This window comes from Megalops cyprinoides, chromosome 19 (genome assembly GCF_013368585.1).
Source record: "Megalops cyprinoides isolate fMegCyp1 chromosome 19, fMegCyp1.pri, whole genome shotgun sequence".
In the NCBI taxonomy this organism is placed as follows: domain Eukaryota; kingdom Metazoa; phylum Chordata; class Actinopteri; order Elopiformes; family Megalopidae; genus Megalops; species Megalops cyprinoides.
This window is the reverse complement of record NC_050601.1, coordinates 10,300,596-10,326,359: the sequence shown is the minus strand read 5'-3', so window position 1 is coordinate 10,326,359 and position 25,764 is coordinate 10,300,596. Positions and strand designations below refer to the sequence as shown.

Here is a 25,764-nt window from a genome sequence, read left to right as displayed (position 1 = left end):
AGATTATTTACTGCATGCAGTGTGAAAACCATGTTTTGCTTACGACAGCTTGTCTCCTGAGTTTTTGCTCTGCAGGCTGGTTCCGACTGAAACAAGCACAGTAGCTTTTCCTCTATTTCCTTGTGAGATATGCTGTTTCAAGGCTTACACGTTTGAGTCAGGGATATCAAGCCTCAGTTACAACTTTAGCAAAGCTTCAAGATAAGAATTCTGACATTATATAAAATGGTGGAATCTCTCCTGTATTGATTTTCTACCTAGTGGTACTTCTGAATTTGGAACCATTTTTCTACCCTGACGCATTTGACACTGGTTTTCTGAAGTCATTGTTTTTGAAATAAATGTACTTTTTTGAAAGCTGTCATTAACATCTCCACAGTCTTGAGCAATGTCTTCAGCAGCACAGAAATAGAAAACTGTGAAGGATTGCTGGATGCCCTTCCTGTGACATTATCTGAAGAGACACATGCTGAGAGTAGACTGGACCAGATTGCAGAGAACATCTCAAAGTCTGAAGAAGACACTTATAAAAATGAGACATGTAGGAGGAGACCATTCTCTGAAGCCTGCATGAGCACCATTCATCATCATCATCACTGTCATCGTCATCATAATCATCATCATTGTCGTCATCGAATCATCATGATTTTTTAGACGTAAACCCTTTCTTTTCTTTTTGACTTCTTTTCCAACATTAGGGGCATTTCAGGTAAAGAATCTGAAATGCTCCTAAGAAATCACCTTACTCCACTGCGATTTGGTCATCTATAGAACACCTTTGGATAAAAATAACATTCATTAGGATGTTAAGAAAGTGTGCAAAAGTCAAAATAGTCAACACTGAGATACCCTGGATTGGGTCAGATCTGTTGAAGAGGAAGCCCTCAGCTCATAGATGTTAATAACATAAAACAATAAGCATTTGATAATCAACCCATGACAAAGTGACAAAGCGTTGAGTTGTCTGACCCATGTTTGCAGTTCTTTCTTGACTAATATTGCACCACAATTTCATCATTTTGCTTTTAGAAACTTGAAAGCTAAAATATAATGCAATCAAACAATATGCTGCCAGGGCAGGAGAATGCTTCAGCCCTCTACTGTAGATTAAAACAGTAAATGAAATTTGCTTATTGAGTTACACCCGCTCTACACCATGCTGCATATCACAACCCCTTCCCCCATCCACCTTTGCTAACACACATCTTGAAAAATATCCCATTACTGCCACACATTTTCCTGTGTTGCTTCCATTCCATTAAGTCCTTTCTTGGGCAGACATTAGCTTCAACCAGACCCTAGCTTTTAGCTCCTCTTCACCTTGGGCATATTGCTTACAGCATGGAACACAGATAAGTACATCCATGGAAAAAAAAAACAAGCTTAATCATGGGTATGCTCCAGCTCTGACTCCATGTGACCCCTGTGAAGTCATCTCAAGCACTTTTAAAAACAAACAGAGCAATGAATAAATAACCCTAATGGAGGGTTTTGCCACGCCATGCTAAAGTCAGGGACACACTCTAGAATAGAGAGTGAAATGTGTCTTTCACATTTGTCTTCTGGAAGCCTCCACACGAACTGAACCAGACTGAGGTCAATCACGCGCAAGACCAGTGCATAGATGTAGCATGAAAGGAACACTGCATAGAATGAACACTGTGATTAAATTATAATTATTATATACAAGTATGAGGTTGACATATATGTATTGTCAAGATGTAAATCTCGATACTGTGTATATACAGAGTAACAAATATTTCGTATAAAAGCATTTTATCAATGGTGACTGTATGTCACCTATGGTATTAGTTTAGACGGGTAGAGAACACTATACTGCTAACACACATGAGTTTGTGCTGCCGCAATGCCATACGGCAAGTCGATATAGTATTTGAGCAGAAAGGTTTGTGTTTGTAGCCTAAGCCAACACAGTTTATGGTTCAGGGAGGCTGCTGCTGAGCTACTCAGAGGAGGCATGGCGCTGAAGCCTGAGGGGGGAGAAGGTCAGCTTGAGCAGGGGCCATTAATGAGCGCCTGTGGGAAGAGCCTGGAAATGTGGCCGCTTTAAAACCATAACAGACACACAATCGTCACCGGGGAAAAGGCTTGAGGTGATGATGCTGGCACTAAGGCAAGGTAATGGTGAATGGGCTGAGGTTTTGCCCTGGGACCTCCTCTAAGTCCCAGCTTTACGAGTTTGCCTAGCCTCCCCCATCTCCTCCGTTTATCCATTAAGCTTTCTTTCCCCACTCAGATGAGTGATTTTTTTGAGAGGGAGGCTTCCAGTCATGCGTATCCCTTGTCTCCTCACAAATGGTGATTCCTCTTTAAGAACAAAGAGAATGGACGAGTGCTGGCCTTTTTTTTCCTTTGCAGTTAATTTAAGTGATTTCAGCATACCTCCAAGGGTCCTAAAGGCAGTGGCAATCATCTGTGTCCAGATTTTAGAAATGCAGCTTTAGACTGAATGTAATGACAGTCCCCTTTCTGGCAGTGTACCCTTGTTTCTGCTGTGTCCATTTACTCATCACTGTTTAATACTTTGCATGAGAGGACTAAACCAGAAGGAGTATAGCAACACAAAATGGACATGTGAAAACTAATTGCCAAAATGGCTGTCAACAGCACTTGTTTCATCTCATTTACAGCTCAGTGATGGCACATAGCTTGAGGCTTTAAGGAGAGCGAGGTGTCTTACTCTGACTAACAGCAAACATCAGTAAAAAAAAAAACTTTCAGAACCGGTACCTGGATGTGACAGGTGGTGTTTGAAATGCACATTTGCTGTCAAGCAGAAACTAACAATGACCATATTTATGTGCAGGTAACATTTGGAATACTTAAGGATTCTGAAAATGTGCATTTGGAATATACTACATACTTAAAATAGATAGACATTAGGTAATAATAGCAATGTGAGCAAGCATTCTCACACTCTTGGAGGTAGCTATGATCATTCAGGGACAGAGATAAAACACTTTTTTTTCCTGTTATCAGTCAGGTAGATGCAAAATATCTTACACATATATATGACATAGAAGACAAGATGTTGAACCTAAGACTCGTGTGAACATGGAATAAATCACAAAGCCTATCCATTCAATTCTGCCATTTCCACTCAAATGATATTGGTTTTAGCCCATTGCATTTTCTCTCTAATTTGTTTCACACCTGACATCTGTAAGCAGTTTCATTGCCAGAGTTATCTGTGAGGTAAATGCACGTGCATTACAAGTTCACTTGAATGGATTTAATATTCCTGTGTGTATATCTCCACATTCTCAATTCTTGCCTAATGGAACATATTTTATTCAGAATTAGTATCTTCAAATTTTTAAAAATTGTTTCAGCTAATAATAGAATATTAGAGTGCATTTTAATGTGCCCTCAGCAATCGTCTGTTCCTAGTTTCACATGGATGCCTGCCACTGCCTTACCATTTGCTCTTAAGATGCTGCTGGTAACAAGGCAGGTCTGATGAGACATATTTGATTAAACAGTATGGAATGCTATTGTCCAGTCCTACACAGTTAAGTGCCAACAAAGGGAGTGGTGCACTTGAGGCTCTTTGTTGTCTGCATAAGGCAGTGAGTAATCCTAATGGGCCATTTAAATACCACTCATTGAAAAGTGTCACAGGATTCGGCTTACAACAGAGTTTGAAGTCTCTACAGCTCGTTTATCCTCTTTACCCATGCAGGAAAAATGGAGTCACTGGGGATGCTGAGCCGCTGTGCATGTTTTGTTCACAGAATGTCACATATCATACCTGCAGAGACAGACAATAAAGTCTGTGGTGCTGTCAGTGGATTTATTGGCATTGTTGTTCTGTTTAATCAGTTCTGTGTTTACAAAATGCAGCAAGAAACTGCGATGGACAGTGTCTTTATACAGGCCTGATGAAGGCAACACCTTGAGTTGATTGCGACCAAATTAATGTGTGCTTGCTTGTTAGCGAGGCTGTCACTGTCCATGGTCCTGAAGCACTCCCAGTCGACTGAGGCATATATACTGTAGTATAGTGCTGAGTGGGCTGTGGCTATGTGTCCCACACAGGGACATTAGAGGCTTGCATTTTCAGTGGCCAGCTTTTATAGTCTATAATTCAGTCCTCCAGCCAAATGATATCAAAACAGTTCCCTCATTAAACAGTTTTTTTGATGTTGGATGTTGATTCGTAAAGCAGTTCTCGCGGCTATTGACGGACATTGGTTTTATTTAGCACTAGCTTTCAATTCTGGATTTACCGTTTGCATGATACTTTGACTATAATCATGTATATATATATATATATATATGTATATTTGGCAGGGTACATGTTGAAGTAGAAAAGTTATTGTGGGTGGAATATTTGCACTTTCAGAAATTTGTGAAAAAAAAAAAAAACATAGATGGTTTGTTTTTTCCTTGATCTTGTTAGCCATTTAGTAATTTTACTAAATGGATGTCATTGAAGGTCTTTACACACGGTCTGTTTTTTTTTTCTTTCTGGCATCTGTGCTGTGAACCTGCTGTGTCAGAGATCAATGCTCTTGTTTTCTTCATGTGAAAATTGACTATTTTAGGTCCCTTCACAGCTGAGTTGCAGTAAGAATCAGTCCCTTGTTTACTACATGTGCGATCATGGCTGCATGTATTTTGGGAAGATCAGGCCTTTCCAAGGGGATGTTTGCATCGATAAACAGCGCCGTTTCATCGTGTAACACAGCTTGGTGGCAATCTGAGCTTGTTTTGTAGGGATTTTTTTTTTAAGTTACATCTCACCGCTGTCCAAAAACAGCCTTTCGTTTTGTTTTTTTGGTTCCAATAATTTCAAATGTTAATCTGTTCTCAATTTTCATAAACACGGCATAAATTGCAGTGCATGTGAAAAAAAGAGTTATGTATGTCTACCCCAAGTGGATACTGTTGCACGTGTTTCTTTAAAGAAAGTCTTGTTACTTCTTTCATTGCCTGTAAACTAATCTGTTCAGTTTACACAATAATTTATTGGTGGATTCCATCAAACTTGATTAGTCTCTATCTTGTCAATCACTACTTAATCACAGTTAATTACCTGACTATGTGTTCAACTTGAGCAGTTACAGAGATGCATAGCTGATTTTAATTGAATCACAAGCTATAAAGCCAGGTTGACACAAACTCAGGGCCCCTGTCATAATATAGCTTATGATCATGGCCCAGTGACTGAGAACTCTTGTTTGCATAATTTCACAACATATCAGGATGTTTTGCCATGCGTCACTGATTTTAACATGTCATCTCATGCTCCTCATGTATCATTTGTTCCAATGCAAACGTCTTTTTAGGTCTCTGTTTTCATGTTTTGCACATTTTTGGGTTCCGCTTGTAGTGTTATTCTACCATTGGGTTTTCAATGATGGATGCACATTCATCATTTTTATATCAGCTTGTTAAAGCCTTTTTTCTAACAAGTAATACAGTGTAATATTCTTTGGTATTACACACGATTAGCTTGACAGAAACAAAAACCTTAGCAGGTCAGCAAGCATTTGATTTTCTCCAATACCCAATGAGCCACATTTTGAATGATTATTATTAGTATTAAAATATATACTTTGTTCTGTATGTGATAGCAGAGTAACGCCAAAGATGATGCATTAAGGAAAGAGCAATGCTATTTTTACGGAGTGGATTTGAATTGATTTCTAAATGAAAATGTCACGTTGCCCTTTCCCATGGTTTAGTAGTTAGATGTGCTGCGTCTTTATTAAGTTACTGCAATATCCCAGCCTCTTTTTTCCCCCAAATACAGAGGATGCTCTGATATCAGCCTCCTTCAACGTTTCCTTGGTTACCACTCAGAACAGATCAAAGTTTTCAGCAAAAAATCTTTCCCTACAAAGCCTTCTTGTACCAGGCAGATATGAAGGTTGAGAAAGTATACATATATTATTTTTTTTTAAACGTTAGCTCACTCCAAGGCCACACTTGTCCAGGGAAGTGTCACTGTGCTCTTCCATCTTCTGCAATGGCCGCCACCCTTGTCATTAAGCTGCACATTTTTCATTGTGAAGGTGCACCTTTCCATTCATTTCTCTACAGCTGAAGTAATACCATTTTTTAAGGTTGCCGGTCCGTCGTCTGCATCACAAAGCAAAGTACATAAACCCAGCAGCTCCCAGGGTTGTGGCAGATTTAAAATACCATACAACTGAAGGGGAAAAAAACAAAGGGTTTGACTGTCCTGGGAGAAAGTAATTACAGTAGAGGAAGCTCTTACGCATTTTGTCGTAACTGTGGTGCTACTGAGAATAGCCTTCCACTACTATGAATCGGGCAGACCTAAACACGCAATCAATGCAAACAAGTACCATTGTCACAGTTAGAGGGGAGAACTGCAACAAAACTGCAGGCCTCCGCATTCCTAATGACACTGACATTGACATTAACTAACAGAAGGGATGCAGACCCAAGGTGAAGGGAATGCCGGAATGTCACATCCAGACACAGAGGTGCAGATGAAGAAATGTAGGAGCACTGTGACCATTGTAAGAAAACAGCATAGTTAAGTTGTTTTAACGTAACTGGTTAACAATAACTGCTGTTTTGCTTGAATGGGGAAGACTGGAGACCATTATTCAAGACATATGACATATATAATATACAATATAATAGGTAAAGAAGGGCAAGGTCCATCCTGAAGATTTCCAGTTTCTGCTGGATTTCATTCTGTATCTCTTAATTGTTTATTTGAAGCCAGTTTTTAAATAGACAGTCACCTCCTCCTGTGTTTTAGATGTAAATCAGTTTACAGACAGGATCCTGGCCCATGAGAACAAGAATGGCCCATCCCTGTATTTCATTCCATAAGTCATTTCAATTGGCTGCACCATGGTAAGCCCGTCTGAGAGACTTAATTGCTGTGGACATTATTAATTGCGGTGTAAGGGACCGGTGCGCTCCTGCGTGCCTGTGTGTCTGAATTGTGGTCTGAGCGTATACTTAAGAATAGGCCTTGTGAGTCTCAAACTGTTTGCAGACTGTATGACTTTGCATATGATCTGCATTCATTTGTCACAGTTTTACTTTCCTTCATTTTCTTATGTCGTACAAAATTGGATTCAAAGTCATCAAAGAAAACAGCTACATATATATTTTTAAATACATATTTTGCAAAATATCACATATTTCAGAGTGATTAATGTGAAATTCCCTGTAGTATATATTAAGGCTAACAAAAACCTAGTTGTCTTCATAAAAGAAGCTGGATTGCTGTGAATCAATCACGTTTGAAGTTATTTATAATATTCTGATGGTGCAGCTGCTGACAGTAATTGGCACGTCTGGGCTGCCTGCCTGGTAAAATACTATTTGATATAATCTCTGCTCACATCTGCATCACAGCAAATGCTGTAAAACGCATTTTCGTTTCATTTGTGCGCCTTCACAGTGTGTTTTTCTGATTTCCCGCCCGACCCCCCCCCCCCCCCCCCCCCCCATGGACCTCAAATCCTGTCTGGATAACCATGAAAAGGGAACATTTACTTGGTTAAGTAAACTTTTTGAGGAGAAAAAAACACAGTCATCCATATTTGATGATATTGTTTGTCTCAGTCTGGCTTTGTTCTCCAGAGTCCTTCGCGCTTGGATCCAGAATGAGTTTTGCATCAGTTGCAGTGGAAAGTACATTTTTCATGGGGCTGGTCTGTGTGATTCTTTCCACATGAATAGTTTCTTCTCTTCTGTTACAGTGTGTTGTGGTTCCCCTTTTATTCACAATAGCTAAGATTTCTGGACAGGTTACAGGGTCATTAGAGAGGAATTGTGAAAAACATCCAGTGTCTGTGTGTCAGTTTAGTGGAATAGGAGGTGGGGAGTTGGGCCGAGGGGGTTCCTCAACTGTAAAAGGTCAGCTTTGGCAGATTTTTTTCTTTATTTATAAACCTCACAAAGAACATGCATTGTATAGGGCAGAAAGGATGACAATAAGCAGGATCGGTCTGGACTGGCACATTCACCAGAACGTCATTGGGGCCCGAACCTTCCTACGCCTCTTGCTCGTTGCTCCAATGAGTAAATGGTAAATGAAAACCCAGCAGTATGATCCCCAAGGTCATTGCAATTGATCCTGATTAAAGTGCATGGCAATACAGGTCTCACATACGCTTTAGGCTGTCGTGTAATGCTCAGCAATCTTACTGTCATTGCTGCTCTCAGAGGGGGCAGTGTGGCTTTGTGGTAAAGGTAGCGAATGGAGTCCTAACCATAAGGTTTTCCTTTATATGAACCTCTGCTCTTCTACTCTTGTGCAAGGTACAATGATCTGAATTATTTCAGTATTTCCTGTGCAGCTGTTAGGGGAAAAATATGCAAAGTGATTTGTCGTGAATAAGGGTGTCAGATTATCACATGCATAAATGATAATGAAAGAGCAACCTGATATTTATCGTACAGGCCTGGCATATTTATCGGCCAACTTTTAGCAACACTGACAGGCATTCTAGTCTGCTTTTTGTGTCCAAACCGCTACAGGCCCACCCCTAAAGGGAACAGTTCTGCTTCACTGAACAACAGCCTTTTATTTTTCTCTTTTGCCTTGAAACGTCTTGAAATTCCTGTGCATTGGAGTGAACTGCAGCTATTTGCAATAGACATAAGGTACAGCAAGCGTGGCACCGAGGTTGAGATGACAAAAGCAAATGAATGAGGAGCAAAGTAGGGACAGCATTTAATGTTTAGTACAGCATTATCATTACTGTCGAAAGTAATGATAATGCTGTACTAAACACATATATAAACAGTGTAAGTGTGTGTGTGTGTGTGTGTATATATATATATAGATAGATAGATATGTGTTTGTGTGTGTGTGTATTACAGTGTAAGTATGTGTCTACAATGTTAGAGAGACTATGGAATTCAATTTCTCTAGATGGTGTGAAAGTGCAGTCAGTGCTTGACACAAAAATGTGAGTATGTATCCTTTGACTTGGTATTGAAGGCCATCAACAATACTGATGTCCTCAGCTTCCCAAACACATTTTCTGTGCTTTATTGTGTCTTTTCATTTTCATTTTCTATGCATGTCTCACAGACTCAAACATTTTTATATAGCTTCAGTTGAAGTGACTAATTGACAGTCTCACTCTTTTAGTCAACACTCTTTCTGTCTGAGCTCAATTTACTTTGTGAGCTGCAGTGTCACTATTTCACTGATCAAGTAAATGTTTCTTTTTTTTTCCACTGTCTCCCTTTGTACGGAAAGCTAGTTTCTTCAGAGGGAATCTGCGTCACCGTCGATGACAGTGAGAGGTTGACAGAGTGGTTTTGTGTGATTCAGAGTGCAGTCATGGTGATGCTGAAAGCGCTTGTAGTACAGACGCTTTATCGGGGTAGGAGTGCGGGTGGAGGGGGGGCTTGTTTGGCATCCAGTAAGCGGCAGGTGCACCTCTGTGGCTGTGGCCCCCAGAGTTCAGATACAGGCCAAAGCCAGCTGTTATTTTTGTTCTTTAAATAATGTTTATTTGCCATGGAAACTGAAGAGGGACAGTTTGGAATTCAGATACAATCTGAGTCAAACCATTTACCTCGCAGTAGTGTTATATATGATCAGCTATATTCTGTAGAAACTCAGTTTAGTTAAATTAAAGTCATACGTTTATGTGTGGAATTGTGCAGAGTGAGTATGTGAGAGTCAACTACAGAGCAATTCCCTACAGAGCAAGGGTTCAATTAATTTCCTTGGCCAGCTAGCTGGAGTCATTTACTCTGTATGGTACAGCAGGTGATATAATTATCTCACAGACAGCAAGACCAGTTACAAATTCAAAGGTTGTGTCCCAAATCATACGCTAGCATATCGCATATGAACATGCTACACAGTATGCATCTCTGCTAAATCTTTTAATACATATCAATTAACGGGAAAGTATACATAATGTATCGATTATGAATAAATGTCTCAATTTATTATTTATTATTTATTATTAATATTTCTGTGCTAAGAATCATTGATCCTGGTTACATTAGCCAGACTAGCTAACTAGGTAGCCACATATGTCAGTATTTTGTTCTAACTAAAAGTAAGTACTAAAACTGCAAATTTATGTGACAGTACATCAAATAGTATATGTTAGCTTAATACCTGAAACAGATTGAAAACAACCACAATAGTCAATAAATATTAATGGTTACTGCTGTGCTTAGCTGCTCACAATTTTTACATCTGTATATTGGGTTTGGGCTGCCACTCTCATTTTCCACCACTTTTGCCATTCTGTACTCTGCTGATACACTTCTCCTGTTCATTTGGCAATGTGGCCTAGGATAGGAAATGTTAAACACTCCTTGGCTAGTCTGCACACAATGCATCCTTCTTTTAATCTGGCAACCGTCATATGACATCTGGGTACTTTGAAGCACACAGCGCTAACAATACTATCATGTGTGAATATGCTTGACGGCTATATATAACAGCTAATCATACTACATTGAATGCTAGTGTGTAAATTGGGACATTACAATAATGACTTCCCTATGGACAATATCATGAAGACTTGGATCAGAGGTAGGGATATTAAGGTAACCTTTTGTATAATTATTATGGCAAACAGGTGTTCCACCTTTATTACTTTGTCACAAAAAGGAGAAAGCTAGTAAATAAATAAATATTAAATCAATTACAGTGTAACTAGACTGTTGAATTGCTCTTTTAACATACTGTCTCCAAAGATCTGAGCTACTATTCAGGCTGATCGTACTAGTACCCTCACTGAGGAAATGCTTTTGGCACTCCATCTGTAATGTGCGCTACTCAAGTCACAAGCATGCCATTAAAGTGCACACACGCACACACACACACACACACACACACACACACACACACACAAACACAGATGCACACTTTTACATATGCATCACCACATGACGTGCCACATCATATATCACTTTCTAATATGGCCTTGGGGTGTGAAAATCTAGTGCTTCAGTCTTTGCAAGTTGTCAGCCAAAAGAAGGAAGAAAATGGGTCCTAAATCTGGGTTAAATCCCCTCCCCCCTCCTCCTCCTTCATCAAGAGTCTCCTCTCTAAAAAAAAAAAAAAAAAAAGCATCTGTTTAGGATTCCTCCCAGTGGGGGAGACTTCAGACAGCCGCAATGCAGTTTTGCTGTGTCAAGCCTTCTGATGGTAGCGTGTAATTGAATCTTAAGAAAATATCAGACAAAAACGGTGCCGGTCAATTTTATGTACCTAACCACTGGAAATTAACCCATACGGAAATAAAACTTATTGTGATATATTAAGAGATATATTGTATATATGATTTTAAATCTGAAATATATTTCAGTGTACCAATACTGAAGTAATTTACATATTTTAGATGCATTGATGGAGCTAAATATATATATTCTCTAAAATATATCCTCAATATATCATTTTCTGTGTAGGATTGGTTGGGTCTTAACTGAAGTGGAAGATTTTAATTCCTCACCCCCTCTACCCTCTGCCAGATGATCCTAATATCCAGAAGTTTCAATTAGATACCTAGGTGACATAATACAAATCCACAAGTATCTCACCTCACATGCTCTTGGAGTTCAGTCAATCAAAATGTAACTGGTATAGCAGTTTCAACTTCAGTGTCACAAACTGCTCTACGAGGTATGTTATCCAGGGGGATTTGAAAAACCTGTAAACTCAGGTCAAGCAGGGACAAACTAGAAAAATGCTTCCCTCTCCCCAGGAAAGGAGACTTCAGCCCTCCTCTGGCGAGGCTGAGTCGTTGTGACCCTGGCAGACTGCTGTTCTGTGAATCACAGGACACCCCAACCCAAGTCTCATAGTGGATGAAATAAAACAGTTCTGTCCATTTCATGTGACTGTGGATAGTACCTGCAATGGCCAAGCCAACGCAATGTGCAGTCTTCATGTACCTGGCACTGTAGGGATGTTTTGTATCCTTTGTCTCTTTCGTCTCTACTCAGCGGTGCTGATTTAATCAATGGGTTGACATTCTCAGGGTTCGCTCCTGCAGTCTAGCAGAAGAAGATGTTCCTAGTTAATGACTTAAGGCAAGTTGGACTGGCCCCATGAAGATAGCTGTTTTCCCTGTTCTCACTGCAGTGGAGGACCTGGAGAATTACGTATAGAATCTCATGCTAGGGGCTGCGGAGGATAACCAACCGTGACATGTTCTCTTGTGGTCGCTGTACACGTTTTTGCTGAAATTACAAAAATAGGTTGCTCCCATGGTTCACAAAATATGATTTCTGAAGTCTTTCTTGTCTGAGTTTCACGGACACAAGTGAAGATAATTACTGTGTTTGGATTTAGTTTAATTTAGTTTAGTTTTAAGTGATTCCAAAATCCAGGGTAATTACGCAGTGGGTAATTTGACTGGAAAAAGGGGAGTGCTTCTCTGTGCTGAAGTTCCCTTAGTGGGGTACGATGCAGTTGTTTGGGGTTGGAGAGTTAACACTGATGAATGCAGAAAAGATAAGAGGAATGAGAAAAATGGGGTTGAATGCAATTTACCCATACTATAAATATTACAAAATGAGGTGTCTGCCTCGGCTCAGATGATAGTAAATGCACTGATTTAATTCCATCACTAATCAAATAAAATACTGCCTACTGCAGTTAAAAATTGCAACGACAAGTGGATTTAGATGTTATAATACAGCCTTTTACACAACAATGTTCACTTTTTAAAGTATAGCTTTCTGTTGGTTTGTCTGAACTAGAGGACAGAGCTTCTAAAATTTGATAATTGCAAAATGCATCCCCCCCCCCCCCCCCTTTTCAAACATTGCGTTTTCTGTACTCTTTACCCAGTTACTGAAAAAACACAGTGAATGTAGTGTGTCTTCAACATCAAGGGAAAGAAAATCACCATATTTCAAGGTTACTTCCAAATGAGTTCACTGTAATTAAAAGAAAGTGGCTTCCAACACCCTAATTAGTGATAAATAGAGGAATCAATAAATCTATGCGAGGGTCAACTTTTAATGAAATTCGCGGCCATGTCCTGTTGCATGGAAAGGCCATTTCTATGGAAATGGCGTTTGCTGGGATGCAGGGTTTGATTCGGGTGAGGTTTCTGTGCCATTTCTCTTTTTGAATCCCTGACCATCTCTGATCCAGGACAGAAGGGGGTCATGGATAATCTGTCTTCAAAGTAGCGGACTCAGATGTAAATGGAGGCGATGCAAAACAGCCAGAGAGAGAGAGAAAAGATCAACAAAACACAAGCAACCACCCTGCCAACACACATCTCTCTATCTCATAAATATGAAGGTGGGGAAGGGTCAGGAGAAAACGGAAATTGAGGGACACAAATAATTTGGCATCATGAATAAGTATCATGCATGCTACGCTGAATATGACATGAATAACACACTGTAGAGATTGCAAAGATCAATCGTTGCAAGGAATCACAGTAAAACTAAGGTGCAGGAATATCCCAGCGTGATTGCTGTTATTCTGTGCGTGGACTGTTTTCCAAGCAAATACACAGAGACTATTTTCAGCTGAAGTTTGTGGCCCAATTTGATACTGTACCATGCTCATGATTTCAATCTCCCCTCAGATTTTCAGGGAGTGTACTGAAATATTAATTTTTCACTTTATAGAGAAACAGTTGAGTTCAGAGAACTGCTGAGCAGTGAAGGAGGATGTGGGGGTCATCACTGTGGCTTGTGGGTGCCAAGTATAATTCTGGAGCAGGACTGTCACTTCCTCACATGGGTCACTCACTGCCCTACAGTACTCTGTGACATTACTCCTCTCAATGCCCTTGTGCTGGCACAGGGGATAATTCTTCCTACTTACCAAACATGTGCCGCCAGTCAAGGCTACTAGAAAGTGACTTATTTCATATGCATATGTGTGTACTGTGTAATTATATGTATTTACGATGTATTTATTGAATATAAAGTATTTACATACAAAATTATCTATAGTGTTAGAGTAGTTTCTTAATGTGTTTTCCAAATCCTACCTGTGTCTGGTATCACAATATGAATACAATTAAGTGAAACAGATGTTGGCTATGATATAACAACACTTACTGTAGGATCTGAGCTCTCACCTGAGTTGGCCAAACTCCCTAAAGTAATTCTGGTTCTGCTCTCCCTGGAGGGAAAAAAAATACTGGTCAATGATTGTGTCATGTACAATCTGTAATCTCAATTAAGTGTCATAAGTGTCTCAGAAATGTTTTACTTGTTTCTCACAGAACAGCTATTGGGCCAGAAATTATTTGAGGAATAAAAGATTTGTTACAGAAATTGGGAAATTGATACATTTATGTTACATGATATTCCACGCAGACATTTTCTAATCACTTTGCATTCATCAACTTTGATAGTCAGTTTTGGGGTATTAAGCTCCGGAGTTCTAATCAAGTTACTGTTATGCGCAAAATGTAGGCACCTGTTGAAGCCTATGGGGAAGTGCACAAAAATTTGGTACATTTAGATACAAATATTCAATTCTTCACATTTTCTAAAAAAGGTATAGAGAACAGTAACATCCTTAGCTGTGATTGTACATCACAAAGCTCATCACGCTTTGTGTTAATTAAATGTCATGACAGTCTTTTTCGGTTGCTTGAGCTATTTATCAACACACTATCCAGTTTAAAAAAAAAAACATCTAACGTAATTCCTAGAACTGTAAGGTGTTTTACAAAGCATTTCATTTGCCAAAGTCACCAAGACTCTCAAAATAGTAGATACATGCCACAGCATCAAATAGGTCCATCAGTTTCACTTTCCATCTAATGAAACATTTTTTCTATCAGCCATTTCACAATGGCAGTGTTAATACTGACTGTAAGCATCCACATAACATGGCTGTCCCAGAGGTTCCCTCTTTTTCTTTTTCCTCTTCTTCTTCTACTTGTGGTAATGTAATCATTAATGGTAAGTAAACATTTTAACATAGTATGTAGTCACATTCTGCTCTTCAGCTGTGATCATGTTCTCTGAGTAGAAAGAGTATCACTTAACAGCAAAAATACTTGGACAAATACTTTTTACAGTTACAGTAGTGCTCCTAATACACTTCATTATTGTATTTTTTTTACATTAAATTAGAACTATTAATACATAGAACTCTGTTTTAAAGATTTTACAGCAAAAATACATGAAATACACCAAAGACACTTAGGACCAGGTTTGAGGTTATAACAAAAAAGGCCAAAAAAGTAAAAGATATAACTGTCCTTTTGGTCAGGCCACATATTTTTATTTACTTCATTTCGAAATTTTCCCCTTACAACACAGTGTTTTCAGCCCACATTCATGGCACCAAGAAGCGACATGTGGTCATGTGGACGGTTGACACACACTCCCTGACCAGGATAAAATGAAATCCTCAATGGGGTTAAGAAAAGGCGTTTCAGTAGGAGGCACTGAAATTGTCTGAATTACCACTTATAATGCAAGACTCTGGGGCTAATTTGTGAGTCCCATTCATTATTATACTGTGTGTCTGTGTGTGTGTGTGTGTGTGTGAGAGAGAGAGAGAGAGAGAGAGAGCTTGTCAGGTCTGTCATTCTTTGCGATATTGTCAGGTATTTGAATGTCAGAACAATGCTGACATTGATGGAAAAAAAAACCTTGAATGTTAGAGGCAACTTGGAGTGGATTTAGTAAAGCTTTTTCTTCAGCGGCTCATTTTTTTTCCCCCTCCTCACAACCTTGGTGAAAATGTGCCGTTAAATAGGTCATTCCAGTTCAGGCGGAAGGAAAATGATTTCTCCCTCACCGGCGTCTTAACCTCTGATGCACAGCCATTTTTCATCACGGTCACAGACAGCCATCTGTGTAAGTGAAGTTCTGCAACACCTTCTTCTGCTCCAGCGAGGAGACGGCATTCTAGGCGAGGAGAAACGGATGCGGCTCTGAACACGCCACCATTCCTGCGGGGAAGGGTAATATTTGGGATTACACCATCGAGAGGGAAAAGCCCCAGGAGGCCGGGATTTCATTTATGGGCTTTTATTTTGTCCATAAAAGTAGATGTGCCTTGCTTAAGCTCACCCCCCTTGGGCAGTAAGGATTATATGAGTTAATCTGTATATCTGTAAAATATTATCTTGCATGTGTGCTTATGTCAGATTCATTCACAGGGACACACTGCTCCTGTTGGGGAGACAGAGGATGGAGGCAGTGGGTCTTTTGAAGTGCCCAAGCAGAGCTGCTAGGTGCTGGCAAGTTTTCTGAGCTTTGTCCCGAGATGTGTGCTGGGATAATATGTATGTGGCCATCCCGTCCAGTGTAGTAAATCTACATGACAGAGCACAGCAACTTCACAGCCAACATGTATGGCTGCATGGCTTTCTCAAAAGCCACAAAATTTTATGGAGGACAGCTCAAGGGTATAGGGCAGAAATTGTAAACAAAATGTGCCAAGAGCCAGTTACACAATTCATACAATCATCCTATTCACTATAGGGATCGAGCTATATTTCTGAGCCAGGGGAAATTTTATTGCCACATTCAGTGCTTTGAAAAACAAGAATGAAAACAGACAGAAAAAAGACCTTGTCTGGCGTGGCAAACAACATTCCCACATTATCTTATAGGCAACATATACCAGGCTACATACACTCTTATTTCAGAATGAAATGCATCAGAATATATTCAGAAAGCATAGGCAGCTATTCTAAATTGACAGAGATATTTTCATGAAAGAACTATATCCCCACAATGTTCCAATTCAGTTGAAAAAAAAAAAGTGTAGGCGTGGAGGTGAGAGGGTTACAAATTCTACTTGAAGTAACAAGAATAAACACTGGATACAAGGGTATTTTATTTTTAAACTGCCAGTGGTGTGTAAAGCCCTACTCATTCAAACATTGTTGAACACTCTTAATGGTGTATGTCTTCAATGAATGTGTTTCCTGAAGATCCATATTGTGGTTTTATTACAAGTGCAAATGTATATTTGTTATCCTACAAACACCCATTTGAAAGTTTATTGAATCTAAGCAGAACACCACAACACTACATGGAAGATACAGAGTAAAATGGAAGATTTGAAATGGTATAATTACAATTGCCATTGTAAATGCTTTACCATGCAATCAATTGGCTATGGATTGGCATCCATTTGTATTATTTACCTTTGCAGGTTTAAAGGGTTACTGACCAGGAATGCTATCACATTTAATCGTCATGACCTAATATATTAAACAGGAGAAAGAAGAAAAGGTTTACATCTGCACTGGGCTGTGTACCTAGGTTGGCTGTTGAAATCTATGAATCCATAAATCTCTTCCAGCTCTGATTATACACCACCAAGCATTGATGCATATCTAATGCTGAAAATGAGCGAGGGAGACATATGAGCATAAATACGCACAGGACACTATGCATTATCTCACTGTATTTTTAACCTCATTGGTCAAAATGTACAAAGTGTACTAGTGCCATTCAGATTAGAATAGGTTCCACAGATATCCTAGCTTAGCCTCTAATGGAGCAGCTTATGTGTGATTATAACATTTTAGCTGCCCATTTTCCTGTGACCAGATGTTCTGAAATAAAATAAAACACAAGGCGTACAGTATTTACGTCACTTTTCACTTGAATCCAATGCAGGTGCCGTCCTTTTAGAGACCTGAACCAATCATTGAGTGTCCCAGAGATGCAAGCTCCTGTAGTATGCAACAACTGTTTTACATATTGTACATAAATACAGATTATAGTAGCTATGAATATACCCAGTTAAGATATTGGCTCCAAGGTTCATGGCAGGTTTAATGCATTTGGACGAACAGGCCCCATGTTCCTATGCTAATTCGTGTAGATTATTCCAAAGAATGGCTTTGTGAATAAGTACATGGGTGAGTGATCTCAAGCACAAAAAGGTTCAAAATACTACATGCATTACCCACCTAGTGGTAGTTAACAGTTACTCAAAAAGTGCAGGGAATTAAAACATGAGGAAAAGAAACTGAGATTTGGTGGAACAATGCCCACTTTTAACAGGTACAGGAACAACTTCTCCTCACTCTCATATACTTTCGTTGATAAAGAGAGTGTGACATTTTGAGCATTCAAATGGCAACAGTGTCAAACAGAACCAGCAATTTGCTTCCAGCACTGATCTGCTGTGTGTGATATTTGGGATTATTTTTATAAACCACTGTCAAGGATGATCCTGCCTAGCATTTCACAATCCCAGTCTCCTCACTGCATATATCAAAGGTCAATTTGCAAGCGGAAAAGGTTGATAAATGTATCTGGGTTTTTTGTTGTTGGGTTGGATCAGTTTTTGACCTTTAGCCTTGCTAATTTCCCATCCTGCCTTATTGCACTCTTCTCCTCCGGCTTGGCTGAAGCCTTGTGCCCTTTCATTACATGTCACCCAGGAAGCAAGATAGCGAAACTTCATTTCAACCAGACCCAAAACTCACATTCAAATGAAGGTCAGTCATGGAAGGTAATTGTGCCATCCATGTCCTCACATTAGTTCCTCCTGCTGTACACCTGCATTGATAATTAAATGAAAGCATTGCTTGCTCATTTGCATGCCGATACATTCAAATTAGGGAAGCACAGAAAATGAATAATTATGTAAATAATTGACTTGCATGGCTTTTGTGTGGCTAAAGAAAACACAGGTTGATCTTGTAATGGTATTTTCCTATGTTACTGAGCATGAGTTGCTGAGAGGCTAAAGGCAGCCATGTCACAAGCAGACTGAGCCCTGTATTCCAGATATCCCTGACATCATTTGTGTTTAAATTGTGTCATTGACCAGCAATGACCACAAGTCTGTAGCAACAGATCAACAGTTGGCTTTGTCCAGCCAGCTAGGGTTCCTCAGATAGCTGCTGTTTAATTGGTTCCTAGCAGCTCATCAGCCATTTGTAGTTTACTTGTTGTCAGTGAGAGATTCACCACTCCCCCTGTTGGCACTCCTATGGGACACTTTGTGAATTTTAATGAGGAAAATTATTGTTAGCATTGTCACAAACACATCAGAGGGGTGCATGCACCTTTCTCCCTGTGTCGTGCCATCAATTAGAGAAAGCATAAAATATATGTAAGGAAATTGCTAATATTGTACAATGGCCAATGTTTACACTGCACTGTTTCAAAAGCACATCAAGTTGCAGTCTGCCAGAAAAAAAAAATCTTTTGCTAGTTTTTTTTTTTTGCTAGGTTGTTGAGTAAACATGAAATAATTTCACTCTCACATTTTGAGTGGGCCAAGTGTCCATCATGAATAAGTGGCAGCAATTGATTGAAAATGTCTTTGAAATATCTTTCTCCAGGCAATCAGGACAAACAAACAATTTTCTGCTGAAATTTCAAGCCACCTGGAATGTATGAAGGCCTCTCCAGTCACAAGGTTATGGGGTGGTGTTTAAAATCTTTGAATGAACACATACATCAAGGTCAAATCAAGAGTTATGATGTTAAACCTGCTTTACAGTGAACTGACATTGTTAGGGCCTTGCAGGCGTTTAGTGCACCCACAATTTGACCAGCATCAGATATCATTGCCACTGAATGAGTTAAGAGTTCTGAGGTCTCTATAATGGAGAATTAATGAACCAGTCCAGAAACAGCGCGGTGGCCGGGGGAATTTGTCAATGTCCTCCACACTTTCTGGAGTAGATGATGGGTTTGAGCAGGTGACTGTTGGCCAGATAATGTTGCTCAGCCCCAGTGCTCAACAGGAAACAGCAGTCACTGATGCTTTGTGAGGGTGTTGCTGAAGTTCCCTTTTCACCATGCATGCTCTTCTGCATGTAGAGTAGATTTACATCTCTGTCAGTGCTCACAGTCATTAGTATCTATGCACAGAGACCCTTTGCAGAAAGTTTTGAGCTTTCACCAAGTCAGTAACAAATGCGTCAGTAGTCAGTAACAAGTGTCCCTGGATTAGTGCTTATGTGCATTTAGTAGCCCACATCCTTTGCAATTGGTCATGTCCATTCTGTCATGATAATTAGTTCTGCCTAACTTCACCAAATGAGTTATATTGTGGGAAGGGAATATGAGCCTTTTCCTGTGATGTACACAGCTGTGGCTGCAAATTGCTGTATGAGGTGTGCCAGTAATTTTCCACTAGATATGTTGGGATGAAATGATGGCATTACGATGAAAATGGTGGTTTTTTTTTTTTTGGTTTTCTGTTTGCTTGCCTTTGTCTCTGGCTGACCCCTGCATCAGAGCCTCACAACAGTGTATGTATTGCTATAGATATAGCAACAGCCGCTGAATATATGTGAATTGTGACATGCTAGTTTAATCGAGTTGTCAGTGTTTAGACACAAGTGCTCTCACCAGCGCTCCAAAGTGGCGTAAACACTCCGCAGTTGAGGACATTGGAAAATAACAGCATGACAACAATTATCTATTGCTGGAGGACTGACAGATGTGTAGCTTGCAGTCTAGAGCTGCCTCTGGGTAGTCAGTGTCATCAGTCTGAATTTTAGGTTGTTCACTATCGGCAAGATGACAAGCACAGGGAATTGAAGACAAGATAGATGTCAGCCTTATGGAAGCTGTATGGAAACGTACGATTGGCCCATTTGTCTAAGTACATTATCATTAAATAATTGAAAGTATTATGACAGTCTAGATTTTCTAGTATCTACATACAGTAAATGTAGTCATTTTTGTTGGCTAATTTTAAAATATTACAACACAGATTCATAGGACATTTTTATTTCTTACTTCTTTTTTAGTTTGTTTGATGTTTTTTTTTAAACCTCCTCTTGTTACCAGTCTTTTTCATGGTGATGTTTTGCTCATTAGATCTCAGAGCTGTGTATTGTAATGGAAACAACACAGGGCTGAAGTTCTTTCACCCGCGTTTGACCCATGAACCACTTCGCCTTGGTTGTGCAGAAATAGCTCTCCATGCATACATTGTTTGTTCGAAATGAGAGAGAGCATTCCTTTATTGGGCTCTTTTTATGAACAAGATCAGCCTCCCGTGCATGAGTAATGAAGAGCTCTCAGGAGCCAGCAATTGCCATTGACAGAGGTCAGACCTGGAGGCCAGGCTTGCTAGTTTTAGTCGACCTCTTCTGACAGACAAGCCCACCATCCAGTCTCCCATAACCAAAATAAGGCGGAGGGGAAAAAGATATGCGTTACTGTGCCAGTATTTACACAAAAATGACTTAGCATGGCAACTGGCTATCAGGATCTGTGGATGAAAGGTTTCAGTGAAAACTTGGAAATGGACAGAAGCAGGCATACCATCACGCCTTGTACTTTTGATGGCCCTTTTAACCCTAGATGAGACTTTCTTCAGCATGACAGACAAGTGGATTGGATATCTGGGAAGACTAGGCAAAGCTAGGTGCTGTATTCTGGAGGTAAAATAATAAATAGGGTACAGTATGCACGGTAATCAAAGATAGAAATGATTCTTGAAAAAACTCTCATCCTTCTGTCACCATCAACTTATGTTCTGTTTGTATACCAGATTGCAATTAGCTACTTGTTAAGTACGGTTGCCTTCTCTGTTAATTGCAGAAACAGTGGCCAGCATGTGAAAGTGGACACTCTGTGCTCTCAGCGGCATTTGGCGCTGACTCCCGAGCTGTGTTTCCATGTGTACTCCATCCTCTCCAAGTGAGGACAGTCGCAAGGCAGATTCAAAGAGCTTTCATTTCCACTGGAGCAAGAAAACCATCTGAAATAATCAGTTTCTTGCTTTGCAGTTGAATAGATCTTCAGGAACAGCAATTGGCACATTAGAACACATAAAGCTTTCATTCAACCACAGCTCTATGCATTATTCATGAAAATGATGTTTTTCAGCTGCCAACTAAATATTTGGGTTTTAACATTTACTTTAAAAATAAAGTTCTAATATTCATTGTTTAGAGCTAATATTTTGAAACCACAAATTCCAAGTGTGGCTCTCCCTCAGTATAAACAAAGTCCTGAAAATACAAAGTAAAATTGCCAAAATGGAGTTATGTGATTTCTTCTGTGTGATCTGGTGTGGTATAAAGGAACCAATGGTAAACATTGTATTCTACATTTTGTAGTGTTATAATTTACTACCCATCTTGAATGACCTGTGGTGAGTTGCATAGGTGACACAGAATGAAATTAACTATTGACACCTGTTTAATATAGATCCAGTGGAGAGCAAGGCCAGAAGAGTCACCCACATCTCACAGCAAATGAGCTTGTTTGCCAGCTGTAATTTATTTACAGTGGAGTGGTGCATACTCCGCTTCTCTTTCCCTGACATTTAAGTCTAAGTGATCCATGACCAATTTATTCACATGGGGTTCAACCTCAATCAAAGACAAAGGCCTTGCTCATCTGTAATCTACCTCTTTTTTTTTTCGTTTTTAATCACACATATAATGACTTGCATTGATTTTAATTTGGTCAATGGGTAGTAACTCCGTTTTCAGGGAAAGCTGAAATAGTCTAAAGTCAAAAACATTGAATTCATCTGGATCAAAACAGTTTGATCAAGAAATAAATACTTTAGGGTTAATAATCTTTGTTTTGTTTTTCACAAGGTTATCATGATTCTAATAAATATTCACTCCTAATATTTCTGATTCTATGAAGATAATTTCTACATTCCTGATAAAAATGCACGAGAGAGACATTATGAGCCTGGAGAAAAATTAAAATCAATTAAAAGTCTTGATTATAGTTAAAACCACAATTGTTTTTTTTTCCTCTTGTACGTGTTTTGCCTGTAGGTCAAGTGAGCTGTGCAGCTCTCTGGCTTCCTGGGCAGAGCTTCACACCTTTCTATTAAAGCTGCAAATGCTGTCAAGACTTGCATTCCGGTGTTGCGGAAACTGGAGCCTTGCTCCGAGCTGACACACCTTCCGCAAAGACACAAGACTCCCCCCCACCTTAATGCTTCAAAAGTGAGGATGCAATATCACAGTGATCCAAGCCCAGCCGATGCTTATTTTTAGGCCTCGACTTACTCAAACACTGTAGAAGGCTTTGTCCGGAGACTCACATCTAAGGTGTGACACGCCTCAGATGAAACATTCCACACCTTCTGAAGTCTCCCATTACGGAGACTGTTCCCTTAGGATGTTCCAAGGTGATTGATTCTGATCCATGTTATTGTTTGCCCTGTGCCCTGCTGTTGGTCTCATATACAGCCAGAGCACTTTGACCCTTACATCAGACGTATTAGAAGTGGTTTTGACTAGCCAGCCGCGTAAGACCTTGAAAGGAGAAAGAAGTCCTTAGTGATTCATTATGGAGCTAAAGATCTGTGGAACGTTGACGGCCTGTAGTGAAAACTAATACTCCTTCCAGGCATTTTGCTGGAAACAAATGCTCCGTACCCTGTTAGGTCATGAGAAGTATCCACAACCACAGATCATGTATTATTAGAGTCACAATACTTTGTCAATAATTAAATTTCAAAAGCACTTGTGAGACATGCCTATTGGGGGATGCACGCCATTAGCTGCGCACAAAGTAACTCCTTTCCCATCCTGCATTTCAGAATTTGATCATGTGATTAGACAGCTGTTTGTTATGATATGTTTGCACCATGACTTGTGGAAAACCCTACAATTTGTAGTCAAGCATTTGGGCAGGCAAAAAATAAACTTAATCAGTTTGATTCCAAAGAAGACAGGTAAACTGGGACTCAAAGGTGTTTTAAATTAAAAGGATAAATACAATTTTTAAAAAGGAAAAATAATCAATGCCACCACAGCAGGTTACCACTGTTAATTGATTTGTTTGATCAACAGTGATCAAAAGTCAAATACTGTGGTTGATTATCTATATTAGATCCATGATTGGAAAAAAAATACTTCTTGGAGTTCTTTGAGTACAAAAAATAAAAAGTATCTAAAGAAGTTCTATCATTTGAGGATGTTCTTTGAGTTTTCTCTGTAAAGCAATCTATCTGTGAAGACAATGAGCAATCAGTTCTTATTGCTTATCTTTTGGGAGAATGCTGTGTTGATGCAACTATCTGAATACCAGGGGAAGTAGGGTTGTTTTACAGTTTCCTTAGACTAAACTAATTAAACTCCTTCAGTTCTACTAATGCAGATAACATATTTTTTTGTTCCAGAGATAAACTCATTTTTCATGTGGCTAGGGGCGGGGGGTGGGGGTGTCTTACAAATATACGTAATTTTAGATAATTATATGACATTACATTAACGGCATTTATCAGACGCTTATATCCAGAGCAGCTTACATAGGTTACAATTTTTACATGTTATCCATTTACACAGCTGAATTTTTACTGAGGCAGTTCTGGGGTAGGTACGTTGTCCAAGGGTACAGCAGCAGTGCCCCAGCGGGGAATCAAATTGGCAACCTTTCAGTTAGGAGTCCTGCTCTTTACCACTATGCTACACTCCATTTATTATAATAAACCTTGTAATGTCCTCTACACTACCACATTCTCATAAACCAGGGAGAAAGGAGAGACAGAGAAGTGTTCAGTATGAAAGGCATGGAGGAAACCGTACAGGAAATGAAAGCTAATGGTGCCATGACTTCACGTGCAGTATCTGAAGATTCAGTGACTCCACTGGCTGTGAAGAGTTGACGATATCTTGTGACTTCATTCTCAAAGTGCTTTTGCTTGAGTCACACCGATGGATTTAATTAAGCAATGAGTAGTCTCCATTTACTTCTTCGCTGTTATCTCTAATAAATTACTTTGAGGTTGTAACTCTATGTACGTACCTTAACCCTTCGTAAAGAACAGTGACAATTTCAATTATTTTCAAATTATTTACTGCATGATAATATCTGCCTGTAACTCTGTCAGGGTCACACACGCTCCTTTCTTTACTACAGCAGTTTCACTGGCTGTAGTGGTTATATTGCAGGTCTGTGAATATATTCTTCTGCTCTTTGTCTCCCCAGGGACCTGATGCCCTCCACCTTGGAAGGCCAGATCACCATGGAGAAGACGCCCAGCTACTTTGTGACCAACAGCGCCCCCAAGCGCATCCACTCCATGGCCAGGGACATCAAGCTCATCATCGTGGTCCGCAACCCGGTGACCAGGGCCATCTCGGACTACACGCAGACCCTGTCCAAGAAGCCAGAGATCCCCACCTTCGAGGTGCTGGCCTTCAAGAACCGGACGCTGGGCCTGATCGACGCCTCGTGGAGCGCCCTGAGGATCGGGATCTACGCGCTGCACCTGGAGAGCTGGCTGCAGTACTTTCCGCTGGCGCAGATGCACTTTGTGAGCGGCGAGAGGCTCATCGTGGACCCCGCTGGGGAGATGGCCAAAGTGCAGGACTTCCTGGGTCTCAAGCGGATCGTCACGGACAAGCACTTCTATTTTAACAAAACCAAGGGGTTCCCCTGCCTGAAAAAGCCGGAGGATAGCAGCACCCCTCGGTGCCTGGGCAAGTCTAAGGGCAGAACTCATCCCAGAATAGACCCCGACGTGATCTTTAGACTGCACAAGTTTTACAAGCCCTTTAACATGATGTTCTACCAAATGACAGGGCAGAACTTTGGATGGGAGCAGGAGGACAGGCAGTGACCCTTGAACTTCACAGATGCCATTTTACAATAATGTAATATGTTATAACATTAAACATATAAGGAATGAGTTTGTAAATGTGTAAAAATATACAGCATGCCACAAATTCAAGCATATATTAATTGCCACATCAACATGTCTAGTTATGTGCACATTCTTAATAATATATTGTAATATTACATGAGGGTCACCAAAAGTGTAGTGTCACATTTTAAGCTAATTCTATAAGTACATTTCACTTTCTTTCAACACATTTTGGCTGACAAAAAAGGGGGTTGTACCTTTTGGGCAAC

The 25,764-nt window shown here is 39.9% G+C and overlaps 1 protein-coding gene across 1 annotated transcript in view; it reads left to right on the top strand.

Moving 5' to 3' along the window:
- The window catches only part of hs3st4 (heparan sulfate (glucosamine) 3-O-sulfotransferase 4), a 60,085-nt gene extending 34,591 nt beyond the window's left edge, over positions 1 to 25,494 (top strand). Inside the window, exon 2 of the mRNA XM_036553118.1 lies at positions 24,838 to 25,494. Within this exon, the coding sequence (XP_036409011.1) occupies positions 24,838 to 25,471 (634 nt within the window). The 3' untranslated portion in view covers positions 25,472 to 25,494. The remainder of the gene's footprint in view (positions 1 to 24,837) is intronic.
- The last annotated feature ends 270 nt before the right edge of the window (positions 25,495 to 25,764 follow it).